Here is a 27,787-nt window from a genome sequence, read left to right as displayed (position 1 = left end):
TGGTTCGGCTCTGCGCTACTTAATTTGGATTGGCTGTTCTTTTTTTTTTTTAAGAGGACAAGAGAGATGAGGCCTATCGCAATAGTTTAATTTTTCTATCGAGAAAAAGTTATTTCGCAATACATATCGTTATCGTTTTATCGCCCAGCTCTAGTGTGAATGTGAGTAAAAATGGTTGCTGATGGACTGGGGTGGGCTGGATGGTCCAGGTTGTACCCTGCCTCTAGTCATATGTCAGCTGGGATGGCCTCCAATAGATAGACAGAGTGTAACAGTGACTAATGAATGGAGAGGCATAACTGATCCCTTTGGGGGTAAGAGTTGTGCAACAGTAAAAAGATATCAACAAAAGTTACTGTAAAGTTGGCTGAATCACATCCATGACTGCAGGTGTGATGCTACACTCATTATCCAAGAAATTCAACAGTCAGACTGTGAATAACATAAATCACTGCTTCGCTGTTCAATAACAGCCTCGGGTGGATTAGCAGCAACCTTATGGGCTGTTTGTATGAATGTTGAGTCTTGCCAGTTATGTTGTAACTGGCAAGACTACCATTATCATTTAACAGAAATTCTTTCATGTAAGAGGATAAATGTCATGCACATGTCAATCCGCAATGATGATGTGTAAAGAAAAAAAGCTTTTAGACAATGCTAATCAGTACAGAAGTGTACTGTATGCTAGTGCTCATCCATATCTTGCATAGAACTTTTGTTGCCTCTCTCACATACATACTGATAGAAACACACAGGCACGCACAGTCACAGGTCTTCCTTGGGGGGCCTCGCTGCAGCTGGCAGGGGATTAAGGGGTCAGGAGTCAAAGGGGGACTCAGTCAACCAGAAGACCGGGACAAGAAAACTGACCAAGCAGAAGAAGCACAGGCAAAAAAAAAGAAAAAGAAAAAAAAAGTGTTGAGTCTGAGTCAAAATTGCAATATAGGTGATCCAAATGGGAAGAAACTGACTCGACTGGTTTCCGTTTCGCCAGGAGCCTCTGGTGATACTTGGAACACCAAAGCAAGACAAAAGAGTTTGAAGAGGCTTGTGCAACTGTTACTTCCTTGCTTATTAGTATGAGAGCAGGTTAGGGTCACGATGTTCCAAGGTGTGCGGTGTTTTGAAAGGTGAAACTGGCTGCAGTTAAGTCTGGAATATAAAACCTAGAAATGATTATATAAAGAAAAAGATAAGTAAGCTTTTCACAAGATGATAATATATCTTTTAGATTTTTCCTGCTTCACTGCTTTACAGTGCTCAATGCATCATGGGGTTTTGAACGAAGAAAAGGGAAAAAGTATTTACATATGTAAATGTATATGTCTCACACTGCAGTGACAAAAAAAATCAAAGGCCAAAGCGTGTTTTATCGACTCATCACTGTGTTTGCTGTAAAACAGGAGTTCGGATTTTAAATTGAGCAGAAAGCTGAGAAGAATTACGCCAAGTAATTATTGTTCATGAGGAACGTCTGTTCACGTCACCACTTTCAAGCTGTTCTTTTTATGTGTAACATGGATAAGATCATGAGGAGGATTATTTCCTTATAATTCCCACAAGCCAGGGTAAAAGAAAATCTGGTCAAGAATATCTCAGCTTTTTTTATTCTCAAGACAAACAAATTTTACCTGGGTACAACAACATTTTGGGTAAAAAGTGGCAATTACATTTTATTTAAACTCCCCCGGTGTCTGACAGCAGCTGTGTGTCTGAGTTATTGTCGTCTAACATGCATCTGACTTGGCACTTTACACACATCGCCGTCTCGCTAAACCCTGCATAGCAGAATGTGGCTGTGGGCGAGCTTGTGGTATTTTTAATTTGGACATCTTGTTCACAGATGAATTCCACTTCAAAGAGTGCAGAGGTGGATCAAGAGTTAGCTTTTAGCAGCTTAAACAACAATGGCAAGCAGAGGGGTTCATAGTGGAAATGTAGCCTGTGTATACAAGTGTATTCATATCAATGCCAAAGACGGATGGTAGAAGATATGAAAATTCAACTTTGAAGTTTAGAGTGTAAGCTTAAGATGGGACACTTTTGATAATTTTATCCCCTGAAATTAATTTTATCCACACTTTTTGCTGCTTTGGGGTCTGTTAGTGAATTGTTAGCAGCAAATTAGCAGCTGTTTTGTGGTTCAGATACTCTCAAGTTCCATCAATTATTCTGTGGAATTGGAGATGGGTTGCAAAGCAGCCTGCAGATGTGCCACAACTGTAGGCAGGATTAGCCGTGCCTTACGTCTTTGCATCCAAATGGATTTGCATTAAGGTATCAGCTGAGCCATGAGTAAAGGTGAGCTGATCTGTTGGGACCGCTGCAACTAATGCTGTGCTTGATTTTGAGACAGCAAACAACGACACGTTTTATTAATCTTTAGGGTGCACTAACTAAAATTTGCTCTCAGATACGTGGCAGACTCCGTTTTAAGTTTGTAGATAGGAGCCAGTGTTGATTTACTAGTGTCCGTCAAATGTGCTCTACATTAGCTGTGACTGCTGGATAAGACACTCCATAAACATAGACAGACCAATGCAAAGTCCAAAACAAGCAGTCAGCAGGTCAGGCAACTGCAGAAACCTTACTCCATACCACGGATGAGGCCAAGACACACCAGACTCCCTTCCCCAGAACAGATGGGATATATTAGACAGACTGAGGTTGCAAGGATTGATGAAGCAATTTCACAGGCTCAATCACAGCAGTTTGGTCTTAATATATCTGTGCTGAGTCTTGATTGGGTTGCTGTTCAGTTCACAGACTTCTGGCGTTCACTAAACCCCCTGCTTAGTTAAATTTGATGGCTGCCATTATTCAAAGGGATAGAAAAAGTGGGGTGCAGGATGGGATGTGTCCTGCTAAACCCAGAGTTTGCCAGTTAATGAAGGTGATAGATAACCTCACGCACCATTAACGTTAGCTGTTGTTCTTTAGTCTTCATATATGGTACTCTGCAAAAGTCTTGGTCCACCCCTGTATTTCTTTATATTTTGCATCCAAGGAGCCAGACGTAATTTCTTTTTAATCGTGGCCTTGAGCAATAGTTCTCCAGGCTTTCTGAAGGCTTTTCTTTTCACTCATTTTCAGTCCAGTCCTTGTACACGAATATTTTTAGAGGAATGTTTTTTTTGTTTGTTGAGCCACTCAACACTGACCTATGAATCATTCAAACTTAAAAAAGGCGCCTGTCTCAAGGGATAAGCTAGTATTTTGTCATAAATTATATTTTTAGGCACCTTGTTACTTGTAGCCTGTTGCACAGACACACAGTTTGTCCCCATTTATTTGTCAAATTGTGAACATAACACAGTTTGACAGATATAAGTTGTTCCAAAGATTAAGAGCCACCACTGAAAAGACTGTCGCCTGAAGAACAATTCCTGAAAAACTTCCAAGCTTACTGGAATTGTACAAACTGTGTTTTTTACAACTCTACAAAAAAACTTTTTTAAGGCCAAAGACTAAATCCCTGCACCCATTTTCCAAGGAAAATATAAAAAAAAGGAATAACAAAGAGCAAAAGATCTTTAGGTGTTATTTGTTTCTCCGTTGTTCTGCTTCAGTGAGTTTAGTTGTGGTTTCAACACTAAGAAACTAAAGACCGCTATAAGGGTTGCTAAATGTTGCTAGATTTTTCAAAATAATTTGCACATTCTTGATGTTGTAACATAAATTGTTCTCATTAAAACAGTCGACTTTGGCCAAACATTTCTTTCTTTTTTTTTTTAAATGCGGGGATCTTTAAAGAGGCCTCAGAAGTTGCCAGATCTAGAGGGAACGTCACTATGTTTGCAACTCTATAAAGAGCTGCCAGTTCTAATTCAGAAGTTGTTAAACTGAGATTAAACTGATTGTAGCATGGAGGGATTTCATGTTTTTCAAACTGAGCCTTTACCCCCTCTAACCAGTAAGAAGATCAGAGACAAAGCAAAGAAACTTACTACAGATTCTCTTTGCATGCCTTGCATGTAAAATGACTTGTAGAAAGAAATCTAAGAGTTCATACAGGATCCAAAGGACTTTAAACTGAGTGTAGTCTGTCAGCTGGAGATAGCAACACAGGACAGCTGAATAAGCAGTGACCAGAGCACATTAAAGTAAAAAGTGCACATTGACTCAGCCTTGTTCCTCTAGTTGAAACAAACAATTTTTTTTATAAATGGAAGCTTGAAGAACAGCTTTACATGTTGTATTTTCGTACTTTCTACAAACTGATGCTTTCCTAACTAAAATAGTGTTATTTTAAATAACCTGAGCATTAGAGTAGGCTTGATTGCTGTCACTGGCCTCTTTCAGCTTCTGTGAAACAGAGGTGTGAAGCGGATACCATCAGCTGCTTTGCAAAGGTTAACACTATGCAAATTAACTGTTATAGGTATCTACAATATATATCAAGTCTAGCTATTAAATGGAGCTGGCATACATAAAAAGCCAGCCTTATTTATGCTATCAGTGCAAAATCAAAGGAGGTCACTTGTGGCTTCAGTGGGAGTCTGTGTGTATGTGTTGCGATTGTGCATTCACACTCCATCCATCTACATAAACATGACACCATTTTTTCTCCCCGTTCCTTTTCCAAACATCCCTCCGAGCCTCGAGGCTTTTCTGAGTCGTGTGTCAACGCCTGGCCTGCAGTGAAGCGTGTCAGCACTGCTCCTTCACATTTGTCTTCCCGGGAGTCTGATTCCAGCACGCCGTGCATTTTACTGCAGACATACAGAATGCCATGTCTGTTATTTAAAACAAAAAAGAAGCACTGGATTTGTTGCAGGTAGGGCAGCATATGTGGAATTTAAAGGTAATAAAAGTTTTCATGTCTTGTTCACCATTCTCCAGCAGCTACACTGTTCTTTGCTATTGCACAGCAGTGTGACATGTGACTCTCTGCATTCATATTTTTACCTTGAACTAAAGACTTTGTAGCATTTTCCACTTTTTTGCTTTCATGGATCTTTTTGTGTAACTGCTGTTAAATCAACATGCTGTCGTTCTGCACCACAAGTTAAATTAAACCAGTTTGATTTGATTCTGTAGCACACTCCTTAAAAACAGTTTGTTAGAAAAACAAACCGCTACTGCTGTTAACAGTACAGTACAGCCAAAAGAGGTGATGATAATCAGCCAGTCACAATTTTTGTAATGTCTAACAAGCTTCCTTTTCCACACACCAGTGGCTGTAGCAATTACCTGTTGATACGCTGATAAAAGTGCTAAAACTATGTCGTTTTGTCTGACTGCTTCACAGCTACAGCTGCTCAGTGGCATGGATATTGAAAGTCGTTCTTCCAAGCTAAATTCTTTATTGACTCTCTTATTGTTTGGAAATCAATTTTCTTGGACTCTGTTTGACATCGAGTGACATAGTTTCAGGATCAACTGGTCGATGGTTAGGTCAGTCTGCTCTCATCTGACCTATTTTCACTGGACAGACAATCATGAGTATTACTTTATCAGGGAGAAAAGTTCGACATCAAAAGCCTGTCAGGACTGATTAATGATTTTTGACAGCGGGAGGAACAAACAACCTTTGAAAACACCCTTTACTTCGAGTTCTGTGGAAGTGCCAAAACCTGTTGGCACCTGCAAACTTTATGTTTGTGTTTACTGAACTTTTATTGATTGTCACCAATCTAAGTAACACCTTGTTAAAAACGAATGGGCCAAATTTGAGGTTAAACTTTGCAAATATTTGCATATCGCTAACTCATCAAATAAGTTCTTTTAAAAAGTGTAATAACCTACGAATACTAGCTTGAATTTCCCATTTATAATTAATTTAGGCGTTAAAGGATAGCATATAGGCACAATCTGATCCTTTTGTTGGCATTATTCCGGTATCAGTATTGCCACTGACCAATCACATTGTCTGAGCATTCAGTTAGCATTACCCAAGACGTTAGCTAATGCTATTAAAAACTATTACTAGCAAACCAACATGCATAAGCTAAATTTGGCTATGAGCAACCCTAACTTGATTATATATTTATTAGAAGTGTCACCATTAATCTCGTTAAAATGACGTTAATGCCATAACCACATTAACGCGGCAAATCTCCGTTAGCGAGTTAATGCGGATCACCCCGTGCGTGGGGCTGCACGGCGCTAAAGCGTTGACGAGCTAACTGTGCTAACGCTGAAAGCACTATTATTTATTCTAAAGCATAAAGGAATAAAGAAAACACTTGGAATGACTACCATTTGTTCTAGAAGGGTGTTATATGTAAACAAAAGCATTTCTTTTCCTTTTTCCTCCACATTCCAAAGATATGACATCACAACGTGATTAGTCTGTTGCAATATTGATCCTGGACAAACATTATTATGATGATGAAGAAACAACACCAACTTAGGGTCCTCAGATAGACCTGCAAGTAGAGCGCACGATATATGCTGTAGCAAATTAAGGTAATCTCGATTTAAACACTTACATCCTCCTCTACTTCAAGCAGCCGATCGGTTAAAGAGACGATACAGCTTTACTCATCACTTAAGTTAACATATTTTTGGTTAGCTATAATACTGAAGTCATAGTTTTGCAATGTGGGGCCATCAAAAAAAAGCACGCTAGCAGCGATAACAGAAATGAATTGGTTGCACACGGAGGCAAATTTCTGATGTAACTTATTCCTCTTTCTGTATAGTTTGCTGTTTAACATCCATCACATTCCTTCTTGAATGAAAACAAACCTAAGAAGTAAGACAGACTGTTAACATGACCTTTGACCTCGTGACACTACATCATTCGTTGGGCGACTTAAGTGGTTTGACTCACAATCTTACACTCTGCGGTATACCACAGTAAGTTATAGTCACTTTACTGCAGACTGACTGGAAGGCAGTTTCCGGTTATTCGAGGCAGGTGATGATGAGTTTGATTATCTGTGAGCGCTGATAGTGAGGCAAGCACAAACAGATAGAAAATCCGGTTCCTGCCACTATAAATAGTGTGCAGGAACCACACTATTTAGAGAGTGTGTTTGTTTGTGTGTATGTGTGATACACATATATTTTCCGTCTCTCACCGACACAAAGGCTTCTCAGCAAAGTCGCCCTCCCAGGACACATTTTATGTGTCTGTAGCTGCGTTCACACTGTGGAAATGCTGGCAGGGAACAGGTCTGGTCTTGTAAAGCTGATAGAACAGACGGCCTGGTTTAGCTCTGAACAGCACTGCAAAGAGTTAAAAATCTGTTCCTGTGTAAAATGCAGCCTTTGTTTCTGGGTCATGAACCAGTCAAGGTCAGTGGCTTTAACTGAGCCAAACAAACACACACACACGCAGTTCAGTTTGCACTAATTGATTCCCCTTCCAGCAGGGACAAGAATGGGCTTGTGTGTGTGTGTGTTTATTTTAAAGGATCTGTCAGGAGGTAAAATAAATAGATAAGTGACAAAGTAAACACTCATCCCACATCGATGCCAAAATCGTTCTTTAGTGATGCACGTCTACATACAAACATGAACCGTTTGTGCCTGATATTAATGGGTTTTTCAGAAGGTGAACTCATTTTTCAGTTAAAATCCAATTATACTACTGGCACTTCCTATAATTTCTCAGCAGTAAATCCATCCACACTCCTTGGCCGAACACTGCCTTAATAAGATGACCGAGCTGCAGGGGACGGTTGGTGGAAGCTTTTGGCCTGTTTTATATTTTATATGTGTGTGTGTGTGTGTGTGTGTGTGTTGCATTTTCTGCATTTATGTTGCAAAGTCTCACTGGTGCTGCACAAATTTGATCTTTAGATGTGTGACTGTAAACAACAGCACCGATTGCTTCTGATTTTTCACCACCCCAGTGAAATTTCCGCACAAATTACAGAGTACACTTTGGTCAAGCGAGAACTCCCATGACAGTCGCGCAAACGGTGCTCTAGCATCCGAAGCTTGTGGTGAAAATAAGTTCCGGCACGTTCGCAGAACAAATTTGGTTCTATGTAAGATTTTGAACACCAAAATATAAAGAAAAATAATATAAATAATATAAATTAGATAAGTGGTTGAGGAAATCGTTGAATGAATTAATTTTATAACTGCTTATCTAACTAAACTCTTTCTAAGCATACTAGGGGTAACTGTTGTTTCTTTTTTTCTGAATTGAGCAGTTTTTGTCTTATTTTAGGCCTGATTCCAGGACAAAAGAGCGAATGGCTTACTAGGCCTAGCCTTAGAAAGAACAAAAACCAAGTTGTCATTTATTGATGTATATTGAGTTGTCAAAATTCATCAGGGTACAGGTGAGGTTAAATGTAGTTTTCATGGGGGGAAAGATTTAAAGTTATGGACTTGTGCGTACCCCAGCTGAAATAGGCTAAAAGGCAGCTGTACACCCTGGACAGGTCACTAGTTCAATACAATGCAACACAAAACTGATTATAACCCCTAAAATCAATAATTATCCAAGATAACTTTATTGTTGGGTTCTGGTAACTCAAAGTTAGTTGAGTGCATATGAATGGGATACTCTGTACACATGGTTACAGATGGTTCATGTGGACCAGTAAACGGCCAATTAAGATAAGCTTCAGTTCGAGTTTCTGCTTTCTTAACATTCTGTCTCTGTGTATGTTTGCGGTGATGAACCAAACAAATTAGATTAGTCAGAACCAAACCTGAGCTTGATGTCTCTTAAAGTGCAGATAAGCTGTGAAGATGCTATCTGTCTAAAGCATCTGTCTAAACTTGCACAAACTGGAGAACAGGCTTCTACCACCCGACTTTTCTCTCACAGTCATGCCTAACAGGGACCCTGCCAGAGGGCTGAACAAACATGAGGGCGCCCTGTATGCAAACAGGCAAACATCAGTCAGTAATTGGGGTGAAGGTAAGGGAGAAAGATGAAGAAGGAACAGTTACATCACACGTGTGTTTAGGGCTGCACAATTAATCGTTAGAAAATCGCGATCTCAATTCATACTTATGCGCGATCTCATTTCCAAATGACAACGATTAAAAAAAGAAAGAAAAAAAGATGACGATTGTACCGCATTTTGATCCGGGACATAATCTGCATGAAAACAAACGCTCACTCTTCCTGCTCAACAAATGACAAGGGCGGAGCCTTATACCACGTGATACAGAAGCCAGCTGGCAGGGAAAAAACAACGGAGAGCACTGAGAGAAACTGCCTGAAAACACAATGAGCACAGAGGAAAAGCTCGCTGATGGTGGTGAGAATGACAACCCCACTGTAACATTAATTCCAAGAAAAGGTTCTCATTCCTCCGTGTGGAAGTTTTTTTGGTTTCAAAGAAGACGATGAGAGTCAAAAAGATACCATTTGCAAGCTGTGTTTTGCCATAGTAGCAGCACCGCAAGCTAACACTACGTCGTCACGTCAGAGTAGACAAGTGAGACATTTATTGTTTTTATGTTCAGTCTCAACTGTTACTGTTACGAAGTTGATGTGCAGTTAATAAGTGCAATAAACATTTATATTGGAAAAGAAAATCGTGAGAGAATCGTGATCTCAATTCTAAGCAAAAAAAATCGTGATTCTCATTTTATGCAAAATCGTGCAGCCCTACGTGTGTTTAACATTAAAGACGTAATTTGTGATATAAAGCAGTGATTGTAGGATGCAATAGAAATGAAGATGGGGCGGGCTTACTTAATTGAGAAAAATGACAGTAAAAATCTCAGAGAACCTTGGCTTTTGTTCAAAAGTCTTCATTGCTATTGTGACTTCTGTCACTGTCTTTGCTGCAGAGATTCTGTTTACAGCGAATAGCGCTTTAAAGTGAGCGACAAGTGACTGCAGGCCGAGAACTGATAGATCCGAGGAAGGTGAATGAGGAGGCTCGCTGCTTCGGGGTGAAAAAAGTTTGACTTTACAAACATTGCAAAAAGACAATAACAAGTTACTTGAGTGTTACTTATTTTAGGCTTCATTTATAGATATCAGACTTGTTTTTATGCACTTACTCTTGCTGTAAGGAAAATACCCACAAAAGGAGCATCTGGAGGATTACATACCTCACTGGGAGGGTTTAGAAAAATTTGTACAAGTAGTAAGAAGAGGAGGTGGGTGAAAGAATAGGCATGCTTGTATGGGTTGTGCCTGTTGCCATTTGCCTGCTGGCACACCTGTGTGAAGCTGACTCCAGGTGACAGGCTTATTTACAACTGTTGATTGACAAAACAGATTTGGAGGCACTTGAGCGTGAAGACATGCACGCAACCTTTGATTTTGTGACTTGTTTGCTGCTCCAATTGTTACATCAGAATACCCAACTGTGGTTGTGGTGCCTCATTGCTGATGTTGAGGCTTCAACTCGGTGGAAAAACCAGTGTCACCAACATTCACCCTGAATGCAGGCATGTGGCTGGTGTACCACAAGTAAACACAACAAGGCTGGCTAATTCCTCCTCTTTATGTTTGCATACACAATATCTCTCTGCTTAATTTTGTTAAGATGAAACAAAAGCACATTAAGACACACAGACATATTCTTCTAGTTAGCAAAAACGAATGAAAGTTCAGTTTGTGTTCTGTTGTGTTCTGTTAGTGTGCTGTACAGCTGTTAAATGAGTTAGTAGCAACAAGGCACAATAAATGTGTTTTCTACCCTAGATTTTCTTATATAGCGCTTTTCTACTCCAACTGAGCAATCAAGGTACTTTTTATTACAAGCCTCATTCACACAGTTACACACACATTCACCCAAATTGTACTCTGACAACTTGGGGTTCAGTATCTTGCTTTACTTCAACATGCAGTCTGGAGGAGCTGGGAAGTGAATCATGCTGGTGGATCAGACACAAAAACAACATATTTGCTTTTAACTTCACTTGGTAAACATGGGCTTAGCTTATAACTTGATGAAAAAAATGACTCTTTAAGGTTTGCCAGAAACTCTGGCACAGAGAGACCAAAATGCAGTTCTGCAGTTATCATTGTTTAAAGGTACATCTGGGGCATAACAGATGTGCTTGTTAGAAATTGTGTCCTAGTAAGTCCTGGTAATGGCTAAGATTCTGATTTTAAAAAGTAGATATCAATGAAGAGTAATAAAGCCAACCAATTCTTAAGAATCATTCAGTCCCTGTAAGATTAGCCAAAGTATCTGCACATATTTAAAAACAAAGTCCAATCAAATACAAAACTACAACAACACTAACACTGTTTTACTGTCAAGTACTTGTCAGTACAGCTCTATTTGGAATTACTTCAGGAGGAAATCTAAATCTGTTCGGATATTCTTCTGTTGGCTTTTGCCCATGAATACCTCAAGGTAAGCTTACCTTCTAGTATTCTACTGGGAAGGGGACTGGATTTCCTTACGGAAATGTTCCTTAAACCCACAGATGGGACTCAAGGTCTAACAGGCAGCCGCAGCACACTGCTCTGCATTTTCAGCATAGCAGGAGCATAACTGGAACACTCCCATACCTTAAAACACCACACCAAGGCGTTGGTGAAACCACCAGAGGCCAAAACCATCCACAAAGCTGACTGAGGTTACTTTGTTCAGTGCTTCTATAATGGCTTCTACTGTTAATTACACATCCTCTGCACAAATCTCATATCTACAAGGCAATAACCAGGTTAACTGTCATTATGTGCTGGCAGACTTAAAGTCATAATACTTTCACTGATAGATTTTTGTTTACAGGATACCGCAACTCACCCATTGTAAGTTACTAGAGGGCAGATACTGGATCCCTACTCTGGCTTTTCAGCTCTAATTGCCATTTATCTGATATTTCAAACCTCATAATATATCTGAAGCTACCCTTACCAGTGTCAAAAAGGTTGTCCGCTCATACAATTTAGCTAGTATGTAACTGCTTCTATTAAAAGTACAAAAGCAGGTATGGTTAATGAGAGACGGAGGGGAACATGAGTCACAGATACATGTCTAAGTGTGGAGCTGTATATACTTTGCCAAAAACAATGGTTCTATTGAGAGCACACAGAAGAACAAGTCAAGAAGTAAATGCAGTTGAAGAGAATGACAAAGAAATATAAATTGTATTTGTACCTAAGCTTTTAATGTGATTTATTTATTGTGTCTTTCATGTGGCTCGTTGTGCATGCGATTCTTCTTCATCCTAATATAGATTGTCAGCACGTGTGATGCCAAAAACCTCACAGGCGATGACTAACTTTGTGGGAATGTTCCTTTTATAGTTTAGATCAGTAAATGTATTATTTCACATTAAAGGACTTAAAGGACTGCACGAGACTGAATACATATCCCGTAGTTCTGGTACTTTATCTTTTTTTAATCAAAAGACCAGCACCAGTAGGTTTGTAGTTAACAATCCATTTGTTCTTATTATAAAGTTTTAGTGGCTGCTAACCAGTCAGCCCAGTCAATCTCATGGATTGCATGGATATACGGTCATTATATCATTTTGCTGCTTCTTCACTGAGTCTCTCGTCCTGCTGTCAGATAGACCTCATTAGACTGCAGCTGATGATGGTAGTCATTGTTCAGCTCTGGAGCTTTGCTGTGAACTGGAGGACAACTCTAATCAGAACCTTCAACAGATTGCTGCACTGTGCAAAGCAAAAAATGCTAGCTACAGTAGAAGATTACCCCAAATGGAGAATGAGAGGCTCATTGGAGAGAGCTGATTATCTTTCTCTGTTATTTTTTCACACAGAAGACTTTTTAATAAATTATATTTGTAGATGAAAACTAGTAGTAAAGTACTACTCCCATGAGTAAAAATCAAATCTATGGGAAAACAATACAATATCTAAACATTTCCTTTGTGTTTTGTAATTTTTGGATTGTCATTTATAGTTTTTGGATGATTTGTATTTATAGTCATTGCATTGGTAATCTCAGACCATAAAGCCCTGATTATATATTCATTTAATCTCACCCAATGGTATATATTAATCTAATCTTCTGTTAATTTTTTTACTACAGATACTTGGGTTATGAGAATAGTTGATGCAACATAAATCCTCAGGCTTGCCGACCGTCTATCCAGATAAGATTGATGCAACTTTCCGTTATATGTTCCTAAGGCAAGAAAGAAAAGACGTCATGTCAGGCTCAGATTAACAAACTAATCCTAGAAGTCATCATAACTTTTGAGGTCATGGAAAATAAAGAGACTTGCTCAACCACAAAATCCTTTACACAACTGACCTTTCATGCAGCACGCCCATCAGAATAACATTTCTATTTACTTTGTGTGTGTTAAGCCTTAATCTGTTTTATTTATAATATCCTTACACATGTTTGTCCATGTGCTTTTACGTTCCTGTGCAACCCCAGTACAGTACATATACAGTGCACTGGCTATAATTTATCTTCTTACAAAACAGTTGTGGGGTAAGAGTTTTAGAAAGAAAGACCTTGTTAAACTGATTTTACTGGTAAGCTTTTCAAGCATGAGGTAACGCGATATTCCTCTTTGGAAGAGTTGGTACCACTAAATCAAAACTCCTTTCTTTTCTAAAAGAAAATGAAGTAATCTCCCTGCAGAACAACTTTTTAACACGAATTTATGATCGCCGCTTTACTTCTTTGTGCCCTCACCACTGATGCTTTTTCTTTCACATCTGCCAGTCTCTCCATCATCCAATTCAGTGTCAGTAAAAAAAACAAATGTGAATAATTTGCCACCACAAACTTTTGTCTTCTAAACAATTTATCCAAATGACTGCTCAATTGTTTGCACTTTTACACAGCCATTGTAGTTGGTTCTGTTTTTAGCAGTCTCTGTTTACCAATCCTCATAATGCTGGTATGAAGTGTAATTAATACCAGCGTTTTACGTAGCCTTCACCAACTAGCTGTCCTGCTTTCTTTGACATGTAAGTACTTAAACTGGATAGGAATAAAGAGTAAAGACAATAATTATTCAGTAATTAAACAACAATGGTTTAAATGTATTTTGCCCTTTTGCATTGGTCATTGATCTGGATATTCTAGCCAAGAGGGAAACGCAGCACAGCCTTTGGTAGCAGTAAGAACAATGCGAATTTCCGTAATTTGCATATTAGCTTTCAACACAAGCAATCTTTACCCTTCAATATATATAAAATTTGCCATTATAAAGTTTCACAACTCCACAAATAATAAGATCAAATACCAAAGGTGTTTGAAATTTGGATCATCTCCTCTTCATGGTTGTTTCCTCGTGCATCTCTGGAATACTTCTAGTGCAGTTGCTATTTGTAAATTTTCTGATATGACTATCATCTCAAGGGTCATCATGATAATCATTGATAAGAGCAGCATCTACCTCTACAATCCAGTGACCGAATGGTAGTTTTCAGAGGGAGAAATGGCAGTGCAAACCCCCTAAGGTCATGTCTCAGATAACAAGCTTTCTGCAAAGAGTGTTGTTTCCATTGTTGTGCTTCTTATGATCCTATTCTTGACAACTAACAGTGGTACATTACAGTACAGCCAGCCATAGCAAGGGGGAGAAAGAGTGCAAGAGAGAGAGGGAGCATATGTTCTTTTTGAGGTAAATTATAATTCATAGCAACTACTAGTTTGAGGTTTATTTTTCATTAATTTCATTGCTGACATTTGGGAAAATAGTGACATCAGTCCAATAAAGTTTGATGGAGCAGAAGTCATAGCAACAAACCAAAAGCAGAGCAGAATGTTTTGTACAAGCCTGCTCAGGTTTCTTGAGGTTGTTGTTACGAATAAAAAAGATCAAAATTTGGAAAAGACATTTCATCCCTCATCTAACTTTTTTAAGCCATGTGACTGTTCTCCAGATTTTCAAAATAAGGTTCAACTTATAATAATGCCGTGGAACTTTCTTTCTCTGTTGTCAAGTCACCATAGTTGTGCTTCTACAGGACCAAGACTCCTTGCACCTTGCTTTGAGAGAATACACAACACAATCATGTTTGGGTTTTGCCATGCACTTTAAGTTTAGAGGAGTGAGTCTTTGTTTACAGCAAATTGTGGATGAACGGTGGCAGGCGTCAGCTAACCAGCTATTTAAACATCTTACCTCTCACACTCGTTCTCTGCAATTCCCCATCTCCATTTATTCTCGCTGCCCACCTCTTATCACAGGGGAGGACTAAAGTTTATGTGGGCCTCTCATTCTGTCTCACAGTGAGAGATGGCTGCAGTGTATTGTGGGTAACAGAATCCAGCTGTGTTGTAGACTCTGTGTTTGTGTGTGTCTCCTGGCGTGAACATGTGCAGGAATGTGTGCGTGCCTGTGTGCATACATTCAGAGCCCTGCGCGTTGCTGCTCTGCAGGTCGGGTGTGTGCCGAACTGTTTAATTTTCATCTTCTGATGAGCATGTTCCCCTTTCAACACACAGCCTCCATGGCTAAGGATGTGCTGTGTGCCATTACGTCCTACTGTGACAACAGAAAACAGGCGCATTTAATTATACATGTATGAAAGAATAAAGAGAACTGGTTTTGCAACAAGTTCTGTGACTGCAGCGTAATGCACGATTACTTGCGTGGACTGTATATGTCCATTTTTTTGGAGTGCTGTGCTTGGCAGATTCTTGGCTTTATGATGTTGGCACCCAGTTAATATCAGACAGCAGAAGAAACAGAGGAACTTAAAGTGCTTATGTTGAGATTGAGCTTTAAGCTTTCCTTATTTCCCCTCCTACTTATCCTGTCATTCCTTTGAAATTTCAAAATAGATGAGGTGTTTGTGAAGCAGAAAGTTAAGAATAAATGTGCTTTCCTGTAAGCTCTTTGAAAATATTATGTTTAAGGCATTTCATTTGGCCTGCCACAGTGGTGTTTAACACTTATCTAAAAGCCTTACCAACTTATTTTCCTTTTACTTGACTGAAATTAACGATGGTCAAGATTAAACAAAGATGTAGAAAGTAAAGAATACACAAGTTTTAATAATTTACATTGCTGCTGTCTGACGTCAGGTAAGTTTTATAAGTCTTGGAAAAATATTTCTGGTCAAATGGTCAAAAGACATAATGAGACGAGGTTTTGATAGATGACTGAAAATTATTTACACCAACTCATTTTGATATCAAATACACAGCTACAGTACTGTAGCTACAGCTTGTGACAACTGTATTAAAAGATATTTTGAAAGTTATTTAGTAAACAGGGACAAAGAGGCAGTTTATTTTATATTGTACTTTTCTTTTGTGAAACATGAAGAATAAAAACAGCTCATGAAATGCTTATATGGGGAACTAAAAGTCACATTTAATTATACATGTATGCATGTTACCGTTACTGCTGATAAGTCATGTACGCCTTTGGATTACATGTTGGAATCAGCACGTGGACAGTTCTGTACACCATCTAAGGTAAATATCACATGTGACATGGTTCATTCCATTACTGTGGGGATGTCTGAATAAGGGCGTGAGTAACTTAAAGCAGCTTGTTAGGCTCAGTTCCAACATCATATTTTTGATCCTAAAAGTAGAATGGCATGTATGTGTATGTATGAAAAGTAAGCGTGTATGTGGAAATATGTGTGTGCATGTACGTACGCATGCATATATGCATGTATATATACATGTATGTATGTGTATGTTTGTATGGGTGTATCTGTATGTATGCAGGTGTATGAATAAGTTGTACATATCTTTCTTGTGTAAATGTAAATCTGTCTGTGTTATTATGTAAATACTTACTTACGCTATTGTGTATTTCACACGGAGCGATGCCAAACTGCCTTTCGTTGTTCTTGTAACAGTGACACTAAAGAGCTATTCTATTCTATTCTACTCTAGAACATTCACAGAGGCTGTAAACATGCATGTCCTGACAGTGGTTAGTTGGCAAGAGCAAGGCCTCGAGATTACCTACACACTTGGATTTGCAAACATATTCTGTAAAAGCCTATAAAGGCTAGCTTAAAGAGTGTAATACTCCAACCATTCATATTCCAGTCATTCCTCTCCTTTCATTACACTATTCACTTAGCAAGTGTGTCAGAGGTAGCACCTTAAAGAACTGAAAGGCAGCTATAATGTTCTGTAAACAACAACTGACTTCACACGAAGAAAGCTTCAGACTCTGGAGTGCAGTGCCTTTAAATAAAGACATCCTCCTGAACAAAAGCCCGTCATAGCAGGAATAGTTCAGTGGAGCACGCTGTCAGATTTTAGATCTTTTCATTGTATGTATTAGGGTGTGCATTGTGGTTTGTGTCTGTAGCTTTTGTTTGGGTTTTTTTTGTTGTTTTTTTCCCACTAGTACTGGTTTGGTAACTAAAGCAAAAATCTGAGATTCTAATTCCCAGACAGTGTGCTGTGATCTGTATAAAACAGCATTAAAAACATTCTAACTGGCCCTGGAAGATCAGTTAAATAAAAGTGTGTCTTTAGGTTAACAGAGAATCACGAGAGCAGCAGGTCAGAGCATCGTCCTTATTGGTTCATCTAAACAAAAAAAACAAAACAAAAAAAATCTTGTGTTGTGTTCAAAACACTTGTCAGCACCACTTTTTTCCATTCTTGTCACTACATAAATAATTTCCCAGAGTATTGCAAATTCCTACTTTGCTCATGTTATGAGGTGAAGGGAATGAATGGAGGAGACATAGGGCAGGGAGGGAATAGAGGTATGGCCCTATGTGTGCACGCCTGACTTTAATAAAACATCTTAGGTTTCTCCTTGACTTCCGCCTCAGGAGTCCTGGAAAGGGCAATAGTACGAGAGTTTAACAAATAGAAACCAGGCCAAGGGAGTGGAGGGGAGAGAGAGGAAGATGAAAGACAAAGAGCTGATGTAATGTTAAGGATGGAAATGCACATTGATAAACGGTGTACCATAATAAGAACATTTAAACATGTGATTATAAAAAAACAACAACATATTTGTAAGTTAAAACAATTTTACATTATTCATTATTCCACAGCAGAACAGTTTATTACTGTTTCTGTGCTCAATCCAGAGACATTATTAAAACTACTTTACTGACTACAGAGCAGTTATTTATTTAAGTGTGTATAAATCAGTTTTTTTGTGTTTTCTTTCTTTTTGGGTGAGCTGCATACATGGGACTCATTTTTATTCTTCCTATAAGACATGTGACTATAAACAATAAAAGTGGGCAAAGTATAGAAACTTGATGCATGCGTAAGATCACAATTATCTCTTTGTAGACCAGTGTTTGTACACTACTTTGTAAATTCTTGTGCTGTAGTGTCGGTGATTACGAGGGAAGCGGGATGAGATTTAAGACTAATGCAAAAACATTCACACATCCACTGGAAAACTAGTTGGAAATTTTCAATGCATTGCCTGAATTTTCCACAGTTTTCTACTGTCCTGTGTTTTTTTTGTCACTATAAAACAATAGTGTAATGTGTCTGTCAGCAGACCATATTCGCCTCGGATATGTTTGTATATGGGAGACTTGCGGCTGTGCATGTCGTGCTTCACTGCAGCAGACTGGGTTTCACGGGCTAAAAACGATGCCATAAACACTAAGAAGTGGCTGAACTGACTTCTTATCTTCTCAGAAATGGTCACCCTGGGTGGGCTGTGTTAACCTCTCACTTAACCTATGGGTCTTTATCCCTGGGGAGGATGATCATTACAGATATGAAAAAGCAAATCCACTATAATGAGGCTCTAGGCATTATATTTTGTAGACATATTTGTGTTTATGGAAATAAAGTTTTGTTTTTTAGCATAAGTATGTGTGTATCCACCTCATTGTACTTTTCTATGTTTCCGTGTTCTTTGATACTTGAATTTCTTCCTTTGGACATGTTTTATGGAACTGTTGCTTTTGTTATTAAACTAAAAGAACCTGAGTTTGAGTATTATGTTGACAGAATTCTTAAATAACATTCATTTATTTCATAGAGTAGTAAATGATATCACCGGTAGAGCTATTTATAAATTACCAGGGTTTATGTTTCAAGTTATCTTTTAAATATGGGCACCTTAGCAAGCAACTAATGATTGACACTAACCATTTTCTATCCCACTTGTGTCTTTCAGATTTGCAAGCCTTTCATCGCCATGATACAATACTTCCTGCTCTTTGTCCTGTCTTCAGGGCTGGTGTTATCATCTGACTGCCCAGCAAGCTGTAACTGCCCGATGCAGGGGTCAATATTCTGCATTAATCTTCCTGCCCCCATTGTGCCCCGTGTCCCAACAACCACACAAAATCTCTACATCTTCCAAAATGCCATCATTACTTTGGCTCAAGAAGACTTCAAAGGTCTAGTGGAGTTGGAGCTTTTAGATCTGAGCCAGAATGATCTTACAGAGATTCCGGATGGTGTATTTGAGATGTTGTCAAAACTGAAGAACTTAGACTTATCCACTAACCAGATTACCCATATATCCAAAGGCAGTTTTTCTGGCTTGGTACAACTGGAGAGGCTGTATCTTCATTCAAATCGCATACAGAGCATTCATTTGGAAGCTTTTGAAGGTTTAGAAAAGTTGCTAGAACTAAAACTGCAAGGGAATCAGTTAACCTCGCTCCCATCACTTCAGTTCCCCAGACTTCTCCTTTTAGACCTCAGCAACAACAATATTCCAACTCTGAATCCTTCAGACCTACAGACTCCCCACCTGGAGACACTTAAGGTGGCCTCTCTAAAGCTTACTACTTTACATGAGGATCTCGTAGCCTCCCTGAAGAATCTTCATGAGCTAGACATTTCATCAAACCAGTTAGCTGAGGTGCCCAGGGCCCTAAAACATGATTTCCTAAAAGGGCTGACCAAGCTGAGCTTGGCTGGCAACCCATTGGGGGATCTGAGGGTGGAGGACTTTGATAAATTATCTGGGCTTCAAGAACTGGATCTCAGTAGTCTGAATCTCCAGGGATTCCCACCACATTTTTTTCACACATTCCCCAAGTTGAAAACCCTGACAGCAGCTAAGAATCCATTTGACTGTTTGTGCCCATTAGCCTGGTTCCCTGTCTGGCTAAAAGAGAAGAAAGTGATTCTTGAGAGACATGAAGAGACCAGATGCCACTTTCCTCTAGTTAATGCTGGGAAGATGCTTTCAGAACTGGATCACAAAGATTTTGGATGTCCATCAACCACAACATTGCAAATGGGCTCTCCCATTGGAAGTACTCCTGTTCCGCAGTTGCCATACACATCTCCGAGAACAACCCATACCAATGCTATTCCTCCTCCACCACCACCTAGTGAAGAATCTATCTCTCCAAAAACAGAACCTCCAGTCTTCCCAAGCTCCACCAGTGGGCAATACGAGCACTTTTGTCCACCAAACATCTGCCTTAATGGTGGCACTTGTTATTTTGACCCAGTGGGAGAACTCGGCTGTTTGTGTCTGTCAGGAACATTTGGCCTCTACTGTGAAAATGTGGATGATGTTCCTCAACCACCAGCAACTGAAGATTCTATAGTTACCACCGAGATGCCTGATAAACTTGATGCCATCAGTTCACGTCAGGTGACCTCCACATCAATCCTTCTTGACTTGCACCGGTTTATCAAGACACAGCCGCATATTCGTGGCATCAAGTTGACCTACCGTAACCTCTCAGGGCCTGATCGCCGATCCATTACACTGAATGTTCCACCTACCTATCCTGAATACACTTTACGTGGTCTGAAACCAAACTGTACCTATTCAGTCTGTGCTAGTCCTTTGGGTGAGAAAATCAATTCTCGGGCCAACAACTCTGCTGAAATGGGGTCATGTACAGAGGCTCGTACCGAAGGTATTCCAGTGACATCCTCAGAGCCCTGGGTGGAGACACAGACATCTATGACATATACTCTCATATCTGCTTTAGCTGCTCTTGCACTGGTGCTGGGATTGGCCGTGGTGGCTGGGACAATCATCTGTCTGAGGAAGAGGAAGCAGGCCAATTCTGGATTGGAGTTGGATCTGGGCCCCACTGATCCTGATCCCATGGAACTGGAGGGGAAAACTTGTCTGGAGAATGGAGGAAACGGTACAACACCCCTCAAACAGCCGGAGATCGATCAGTGTTTCACTCCTCAGCCACTTCCATACATGCAACAAAACGGGGGATTGGACTATGTAGCACTCTTAGTGCAAGGGCACTGCCCTTCAAATAACAATGTTACGTCATTAAAACCATCTTATTTCTAACTGTTGTGAAGATTTTGTAAAGACTGCCCATCCATAGTTCCTAATCCTGATATGGCTCACTTAGTGATGGAAATCGAATTTTTAGTCCAAACATCCAAAATTCAAAAAGTGGCACTTACTATCCTTTCAAGGTCAAAAGGTGGCACAACAAAGTGGATGATTTATTTCAGAGTCACTGAATGGTAAAATTACGATGACATCATATTGGTTATTTGCAAAATCACCGTGGGACAATGAATAGGAAGTGGTTTAAAAGTCATCAAGCAGGACTGGATGGTGGTGAAACCTAACTGATTAAATTAAGTGCAATTTACTAGAAAGGTCTTAGCGAACTGAAAACGGAAGTGCCTTTTGCATTGACGCAACTGTAATTGACAGTTCTTATTAAATATGTCTTTGTTTATAAAACAGAAACAATGTGACTGAGTTGTAATCCTGTTGCTGGATTTAGAAGATATGGAATGGGGAAAGTGCCTGAGTGTTTGAGCTACAGAACTGGATCACATGTCATTGGTGTATATGAAAACACCTGGACCACACGTCCCAATACAAACTGGAGTTTCAACCAACTCTGACCGCACCATAAGGATTATAAAAAGATCATGCACTGAAAAAAATATTCAGATTTTCCTTTCAAATATTCCACTTATAGACTGTCACAAGGTTAATGCTCAAAAGGAAATGGAATTAATACAAATATTTTGAAAATTAGTAATAAGCTGAAGACCATATGAGCTGTGTGAACTCAACTATATTATGTTGTGGACAGTATCTGAAACAAAAACATGCAAGTGTCTTGTGCAGATTTGGATTCTTCTGACCCATCAACCATAATTCTGCCACATCTCACAGCATTAGGTTTTTGTGGGAAATATATTTGCTGTGAAAGGTAAATGGGAATGGACTTTGCCTGCATCGTTCTGTGCCGTCAGAGGCAGATTATTAGTGTTTAGTTGATATTACGGTATTCCATTTTTGTCACGTCATTTTGTATTTTTAGCATGTCTTTTGTTTTTTGTTTTTTTTTGCAGTATTGCTAACATGAGTTTAAACAGTAATTGTCCCTGCCTATAAACCCATGCATAAATGGTGGATTTTTGACTGTCCTGAGTGGAGAAGTAAATGGAGAAGTAAATAAAAGCTAAAGTTCTCCAAAGAGGAGATCCAAAAGCAGCGAGGAAATTAAATGTCTACTAAAGCTGATTCATAAAACTACTTTAATTAAAACTCAGCCATTTTTACATAAAATACAGACTGCTTTTTGTTTTTTCCAAAATTTAAACTGAATGTAAAAGTTCAGTGTCAGATACTTTAGTGTCTCTGCCAGGTCTGCCTCCACTCCATAAAGACATAGTTAAACAAGGCTCAGACTGTTTTTGAACAGCAAAGATCCCTAAACTGTTCAAAGGCCTTCAGCCTCAGAGCTCATTGCTATAAAGCAGCACACACGTGCCAAGAAAGGAAGTTCAAAGATTTTGAGTTTTAGGCACTAGTTTTCTCTTGGGGCTGCTGACTCTATCGTTCCAGAGATATCGTCTAGACAGTGGCCCCTTTAGCTTTTTGTTTGCTCATACCCTCTTACTTGTCTGCCCCTTGACTTTAACCATCATCATTGTGTGTTTTTGGTCAGTGACTATTATTGGTTTGTGTAGTTTTGCTTGTTTACTGCCAACCAGACTGTGAAATGTAAATGCTAAAAGCAATGAAATGTATCTGTTTTATTTCCTTTTTTCTCCTGTCTGGGGCTAGGGGTTAAATATTTTTTTTTGCAGTTTTTTATATCTTCTTCCTTTAAAAAAAAGGATTCATACTCTATCACTGAGTATAATAGGTTTACAAAGAAGTGCCTGAGCAACATTGCTCCAGAGCCTTACCGACATCTTTGAGTGTCATATTACATGCTGATGTGCATTTCGAGAACAATAGAGCCTTTATTTTGTCTCACAACATATGGCATTGCATCAAATTACAAACTAAAAATGAAGCACCATGCAGTCACTTTTTGTCAGGGTTTTGAGAAAAAAAGGCCTTACTTGATTCTTAGTTATCTAACAGCAGTAACTTACATGAGTTTGATTGTTCAGATGTGTATGTGTGTGTGTTTTAACGGCTGTTTTTGTGTCCCCTTTTTTATGCTTCCAACCCCATATTGTCCTTATATAATACTCCCGAACTGTCCAAAATCAAGCCACCATTTTCTGTTTTCACTGTTTTATTTTGTCAATTCTCCAGTCTAAACAAAGCCACAGATGTTCGTGTTTTCCCCTAATCCCAACATATCAACTGAAACACTCGCTGTGTTGCTTTGGGCAGTCGTAGGAGAAGGAAATGTTTGAAATATTTTCAACATGCTTGTTACACTACTTTCCCTGTTTATTTAGGGAAACTTGTATTTTTGTCATTGTTGTATGTTTTTCTTTCTGTCTGTCAATAGCATTTCTGTGTACATTTTTTTTTTTTTGCCATAAAAGCAATGCTGAGAAAACGAACAGTATTAAAATGCTCTGATGATAACACGACTGTGGTTTTGTGTTTGATCAAGAGGTGTTGGCTGAAGCCTGAAGATACTTTTATATGATCTTTCACTGCAGTGTATCCTGCCAGTGTGGTTTAGAAGAATTCGAGCTCATTTTGAGACTGTGTGTTAGTTTTAAATGAACGCGAGTGTCGTCATAGAAATATGGTAAACAACTGAGAAAAGGATTTCCATTAACAACAGGAGCTGATTACACGCAGCCTGTAACTCCTTATTACCTCATTACACACATGCATACACATGCACACACTTAAGCTAACCTAAACCACAACATGATTACTTGGTGACATTGTGTTGGTTTGTGGATGGAGGTCATTTTAAGTATTTTTCCCCTAATGGCGAAGAACAGATGCCAGTGGAAAATTTTACACACTAACAAACAGGTTTCGAGTCAGATGTTAAGTGACTCTGCTACTTCATAGATATTCGAGCAGACATTCAAGTGTTATCAGCTAACACTAGCAGGCTTTGTTAGCAAACCCTAGCTATACTATATATGGGTGTCTTACACAGATTCCACAGAGGCTAATTTGCGGTACCACACAAGTAAATGATTATTTTGTTCGCCAAATCTCGAGCACTTGAACATGCTACAAAAAGCACAAAATGACAAAAAAACCGATGAAGTGCCATTGACTGGCCTTGTCTTGTCAGCATCTCTCGAACACTCACATTGGCTTTAAGTCATAAAAATATTACCCCTGTTCACTTCTCTCAGAGAGATGGAAATGTGTTTTTTTCAGCAGCAGAGTTGGAGATTTTAAAATAGGAGTCTATGGCAGCTCAAGGAACGTTCATGTCTCTTTACTCTGTAGGAGGCATGTTTATGCACATTTTCATGTGTTAGAGCCCAGACTTCAGTTCAGGAGAAGAAGAGGAAGAGATTTTATCCAGATGCCGGTCACATTATCTCTTTTCTTCACATTTTTTTTTCCACTTTGGCATACTAGGTATGTGGACTGTTTCTATCCATATACATAAAATGCAGTTAGACAAGAGGGCATTGTTTATCTCAGCCAAAGTATTGATGGAGGGGCAACATGGTGGCATGTGCAAACCGGCGCCCCATTCCCATGTATTTTTGATGGATTAATTAAGTTTACAAAAATGCAGTAATTTGTTGGAAGACATATTTAAACACTAAACAATGTATGTTTATACGTAAAATTAAAAAAAAACTGTACTTTTGAGGACTTTACTTGCCATTCATGGCCAATTTAGTATCCCCGGTTGTCCCAGCAACTGAAGAAAATCCAGGTAGACATGGTATTAATAACCATGTAGAAGTTTAGATTATTAGGTCAAGTATAAAAACAAAAAGACTGCCGATTAGAGCCTATCCAAGAAACACCAAAAATGGTGACTTCAGTCTTCACCGTTCTTATCTAAAAATAGTGGACCTTCTGCCTAGAATGTCATGGACATTAGTAACAGACAGACTGGCCTTGAAAGGAAATGAACATGTAACTTAAACATGAGTTATCGTTCAGATGTCTCATCAAGCCAGCATGTAAAAATGCCAGGATGCCCGAATGCTATTAATTAGACCTATTATGCTATTTTTAGCTTTGTGATCTCACTGACTGGATCTTTCCTACTCTGCTTGTCCAATCTTTGTGGCCTAAGTTACAAATGTGCAAACTGTTCTGTTTGGATACAGTTTAAAGGAGAAGAACTAAATGCAAGACTGAAACTAAATGCGCTTTCACTGTGTGAAAGGTCTGCATGAAGGGTTGACCAGCTGAACATAAAGGCAGGGAGCTTCTATAATAATGCAAATACCTAATTATATATTCATGGAACAGATTACAGCCTTTTGGAATCTAAAACATGGAAGAGATTAACATTAAGGAGATTTCTTTGAAAGAGCTGGAGAACTGACAGAAGCCACTGTGGCTTGGAGAGCAGGCTTTTATAGATTATCATTCTGAATTCCACAGAAAATTACTAGGAGGGTAAACATTTTTGTTTGGGTGTTTGGTGTGTTTGCTGCAACCACTGTTGATGGCTGAACCCTTCTATGGCATTCTATAGCTGTGGTAAGAAAAGATAGGTTGCTTTTTTAGAAGTCACTCAATTAACCTAATAAAAAGAGCAACATGAGCTGGAAGACCAAAAAAAGCTGTGGGAAGGGAGTTTGGGAATGTCTGATCAACAGTAAAACCTGTTATGTGAAATTCAGCGATGAACTTACAAAGAAAGCAAATTTGCGAGGGCATCTTCTAAAATGGTAAATGGCCTGTATTTATATAGCGCTTTACTAGTCCCTAAGGACCCCAAAGCGCTTCACATATCCAGTCATTCACCCATTCACGCACACATTCACACACTGGTGATGGCAAGCTACATTGTAGCCACAGCCACCCTGGACTCTGACAGAGGAGAGTCAGTGGAAGGTAAGCAACAACAAACATGTTTATGCTCAGTTTGTTTTAGCCTAACAAACAGCAAAAAATGCTTTGGGATGGCTTCCACAATTAAGGAACAGTTGGCCAGCTGCATATCAGATAGAGGAAAAAAAAACATAACCCAAGGTAAACATTTAAAATACACCTAGTCTTACTTATGTCTGGTATTTATGTTTTTTACTAAAATGAACCAGTAAAACCAGTTAATGTTAACACCCAGTGCATACAAAATATAAACTAAGGCTACTAAAAGTCCTTAGATTAAAACAAACCTTAACTTTACAGTCTGTCACCCTCATTAGCCTCTAAATGTGCTTGGTGTTCAGAGAGAAGGAAGAAGGCCGGGGATGGGAGAGAGGCTTGATTTATTTGAACAGTCTGGTTGTAATGAATGCAGTCGTGACTTGCTGGGGGTGGATAGATGGAGTGAGCGGTGAAAAGAGAGGCGAGGGAAGAGTGAATGAAGTGAAATCCAACTGCAGACAGATCTCTGGTCTTGATAATGATTTGAACAGACCCCAGAAACCTCTCAACTCACTGCTTCAATGTGCATGCATACTTATGTGTAGATACTGCACATAACTTCCAACCATGAATACCACACGCAGCTCATTTGTGCTGCAATATATCTTTCTATCAGTGCTCACATACCTGTGTAATATATAAGTACCACACAGAGATGGAGAGATGTTTACTACAGCTGCTTGCACACTGGTTTGTATCTTCAGGACAAAGAAAATTCTGGCACAAACGAGCTTACATATCTCAGTTCAAAAAGATTCACACGCTTCATAGATTTTAAAATCTGTTTTGAATGCACTAAACGTTTTGGCAAGAATTCTTATCAGAGATCTGTGGTCTTTTTCTGGAATGCATTTCTAATCTTTGAAGGGAAATTTGCAACTTCAGTTTTATGTCCTGGGGTTTGTATCCAGGCCAGAGACTGCTGATTATCCACAGTGGAGTTCAGACCTAAAGTTTATTAAACAAATGTTGTGGTTACCATTTCACCTGCCTTACCAACTTACCACTGTGTGATTGGTTTGTTATTGACTAGTTTGACAGAAAACAAAAAAATAAAAAGACCCAGCTATTGTCTGTCATTACTCATAACATTACTGTTAAATTGCCCTTCTGTTATCTAAGGCAGCCACATTAATGCTGTGGCATTTAAATTGGAAAATATTCTGGAACTAATCTTTGATGCCCTCAAGCACGAGATGAGAGTTTAAGACTTGAAATTTGGACTTAAATTAGCTCACAGATTTCTACATGTGAAACAGGACATGTATCAGACTGCTCTGCAACTCCAAAGTCATTCTCTTACAGCTAAATATATTTACAAGCAAACCACTCCATAGGTAAAACTAGTCAACCCTGTGTCACAGCAAGGTTTCTTAGTTTTAAAATGAAAAATGTGAATTTTTAAAGCTAACTTTTTTGGTCATTTTTTTCTATTAAACTTTGTTGGCATCTCATGACCTCATGATGTTTGTTGTATTTAGTTGCTGCTTACTTTTTCCTTTTTCTGTTGGGTTTATACAGTAAATTCAACAGTTTACTTTTTAAACTGCTGGTGTAACTGCCAAGGAGATACGGGTGTACCAGCGGGAAAGGTGTGGGGACTTGGAGAAAACCACTCCTATGTTAACAAATAACTCACAAACAAATGCACACGGGGAAACAGAAGAAGAGAATGTCCTGTAGTGTAGGAGGTGATAATGTTAGAAATGGCAGGTTGGCTCTGGGGGATACACTCAAACAAATCTTCTTGGTTAAGCAAATGGCCGGCTTTGTACAGTGGCCCTGACAGGGCAAATGCACT

General features: G+C 39.1%; 1 protein-coding gene across 4 annotated transcripts in view; it reads left to right on the top strand.

Moving 5' to 3' along the window:
• The window catches only part of LOC100691490 (vasorin), a 34,835-nt gene extending 11,303 nt beyond the window's left edge, over positions 1-23,532 (top strand). For 3 of the 4 annotated variants that reach the window (XM_025907685.1, XM_025907684.1, XM_005461653.4), the window contains one exon: positions 18,907-23,532. In XM_025907685.1, the coding sequence (XP_025763470.1) occupies positions 18,928-21,018 (2,091 nt within the window). In that variant the 5' untranslated portion in view covers positions 18,907-18,927 and the 3' untranslated portion in view covers positions 21,019-23,532. Of the gene's footprint in view, positions 1-9,098; positions 9,177-18,906 lie in introns of those variants that run through there. The other variant, XM_025907683.1, reaches the window with a different exon arrangement.
• The last annotated feature ends 4,255 nt before the right edge of the window (positions 23,533-27,787 follow it).

This window comes from Oreochromis niloticus, linkage group LG6, assembly GCF_001858045.2.
Source record: "Oreochromis niloticus isolate F11D_XX linkage group LG6, O_niloticus_UMD_NMBU, whole genome shotgun sequence".
NCBI classification, from domain to species: domain Eukaryota; kingdom Metazoa; phylum Chordata; class Actinopteri; order Cichliformes; family Cichlidae; genus Oreochromis; species Oreochromis niloticus.
The sequence above is the reverse complement of the archived record's forward strand: the minus strand, read 5'-3'. Positions and strand labels throughout refer to the sequence as shown.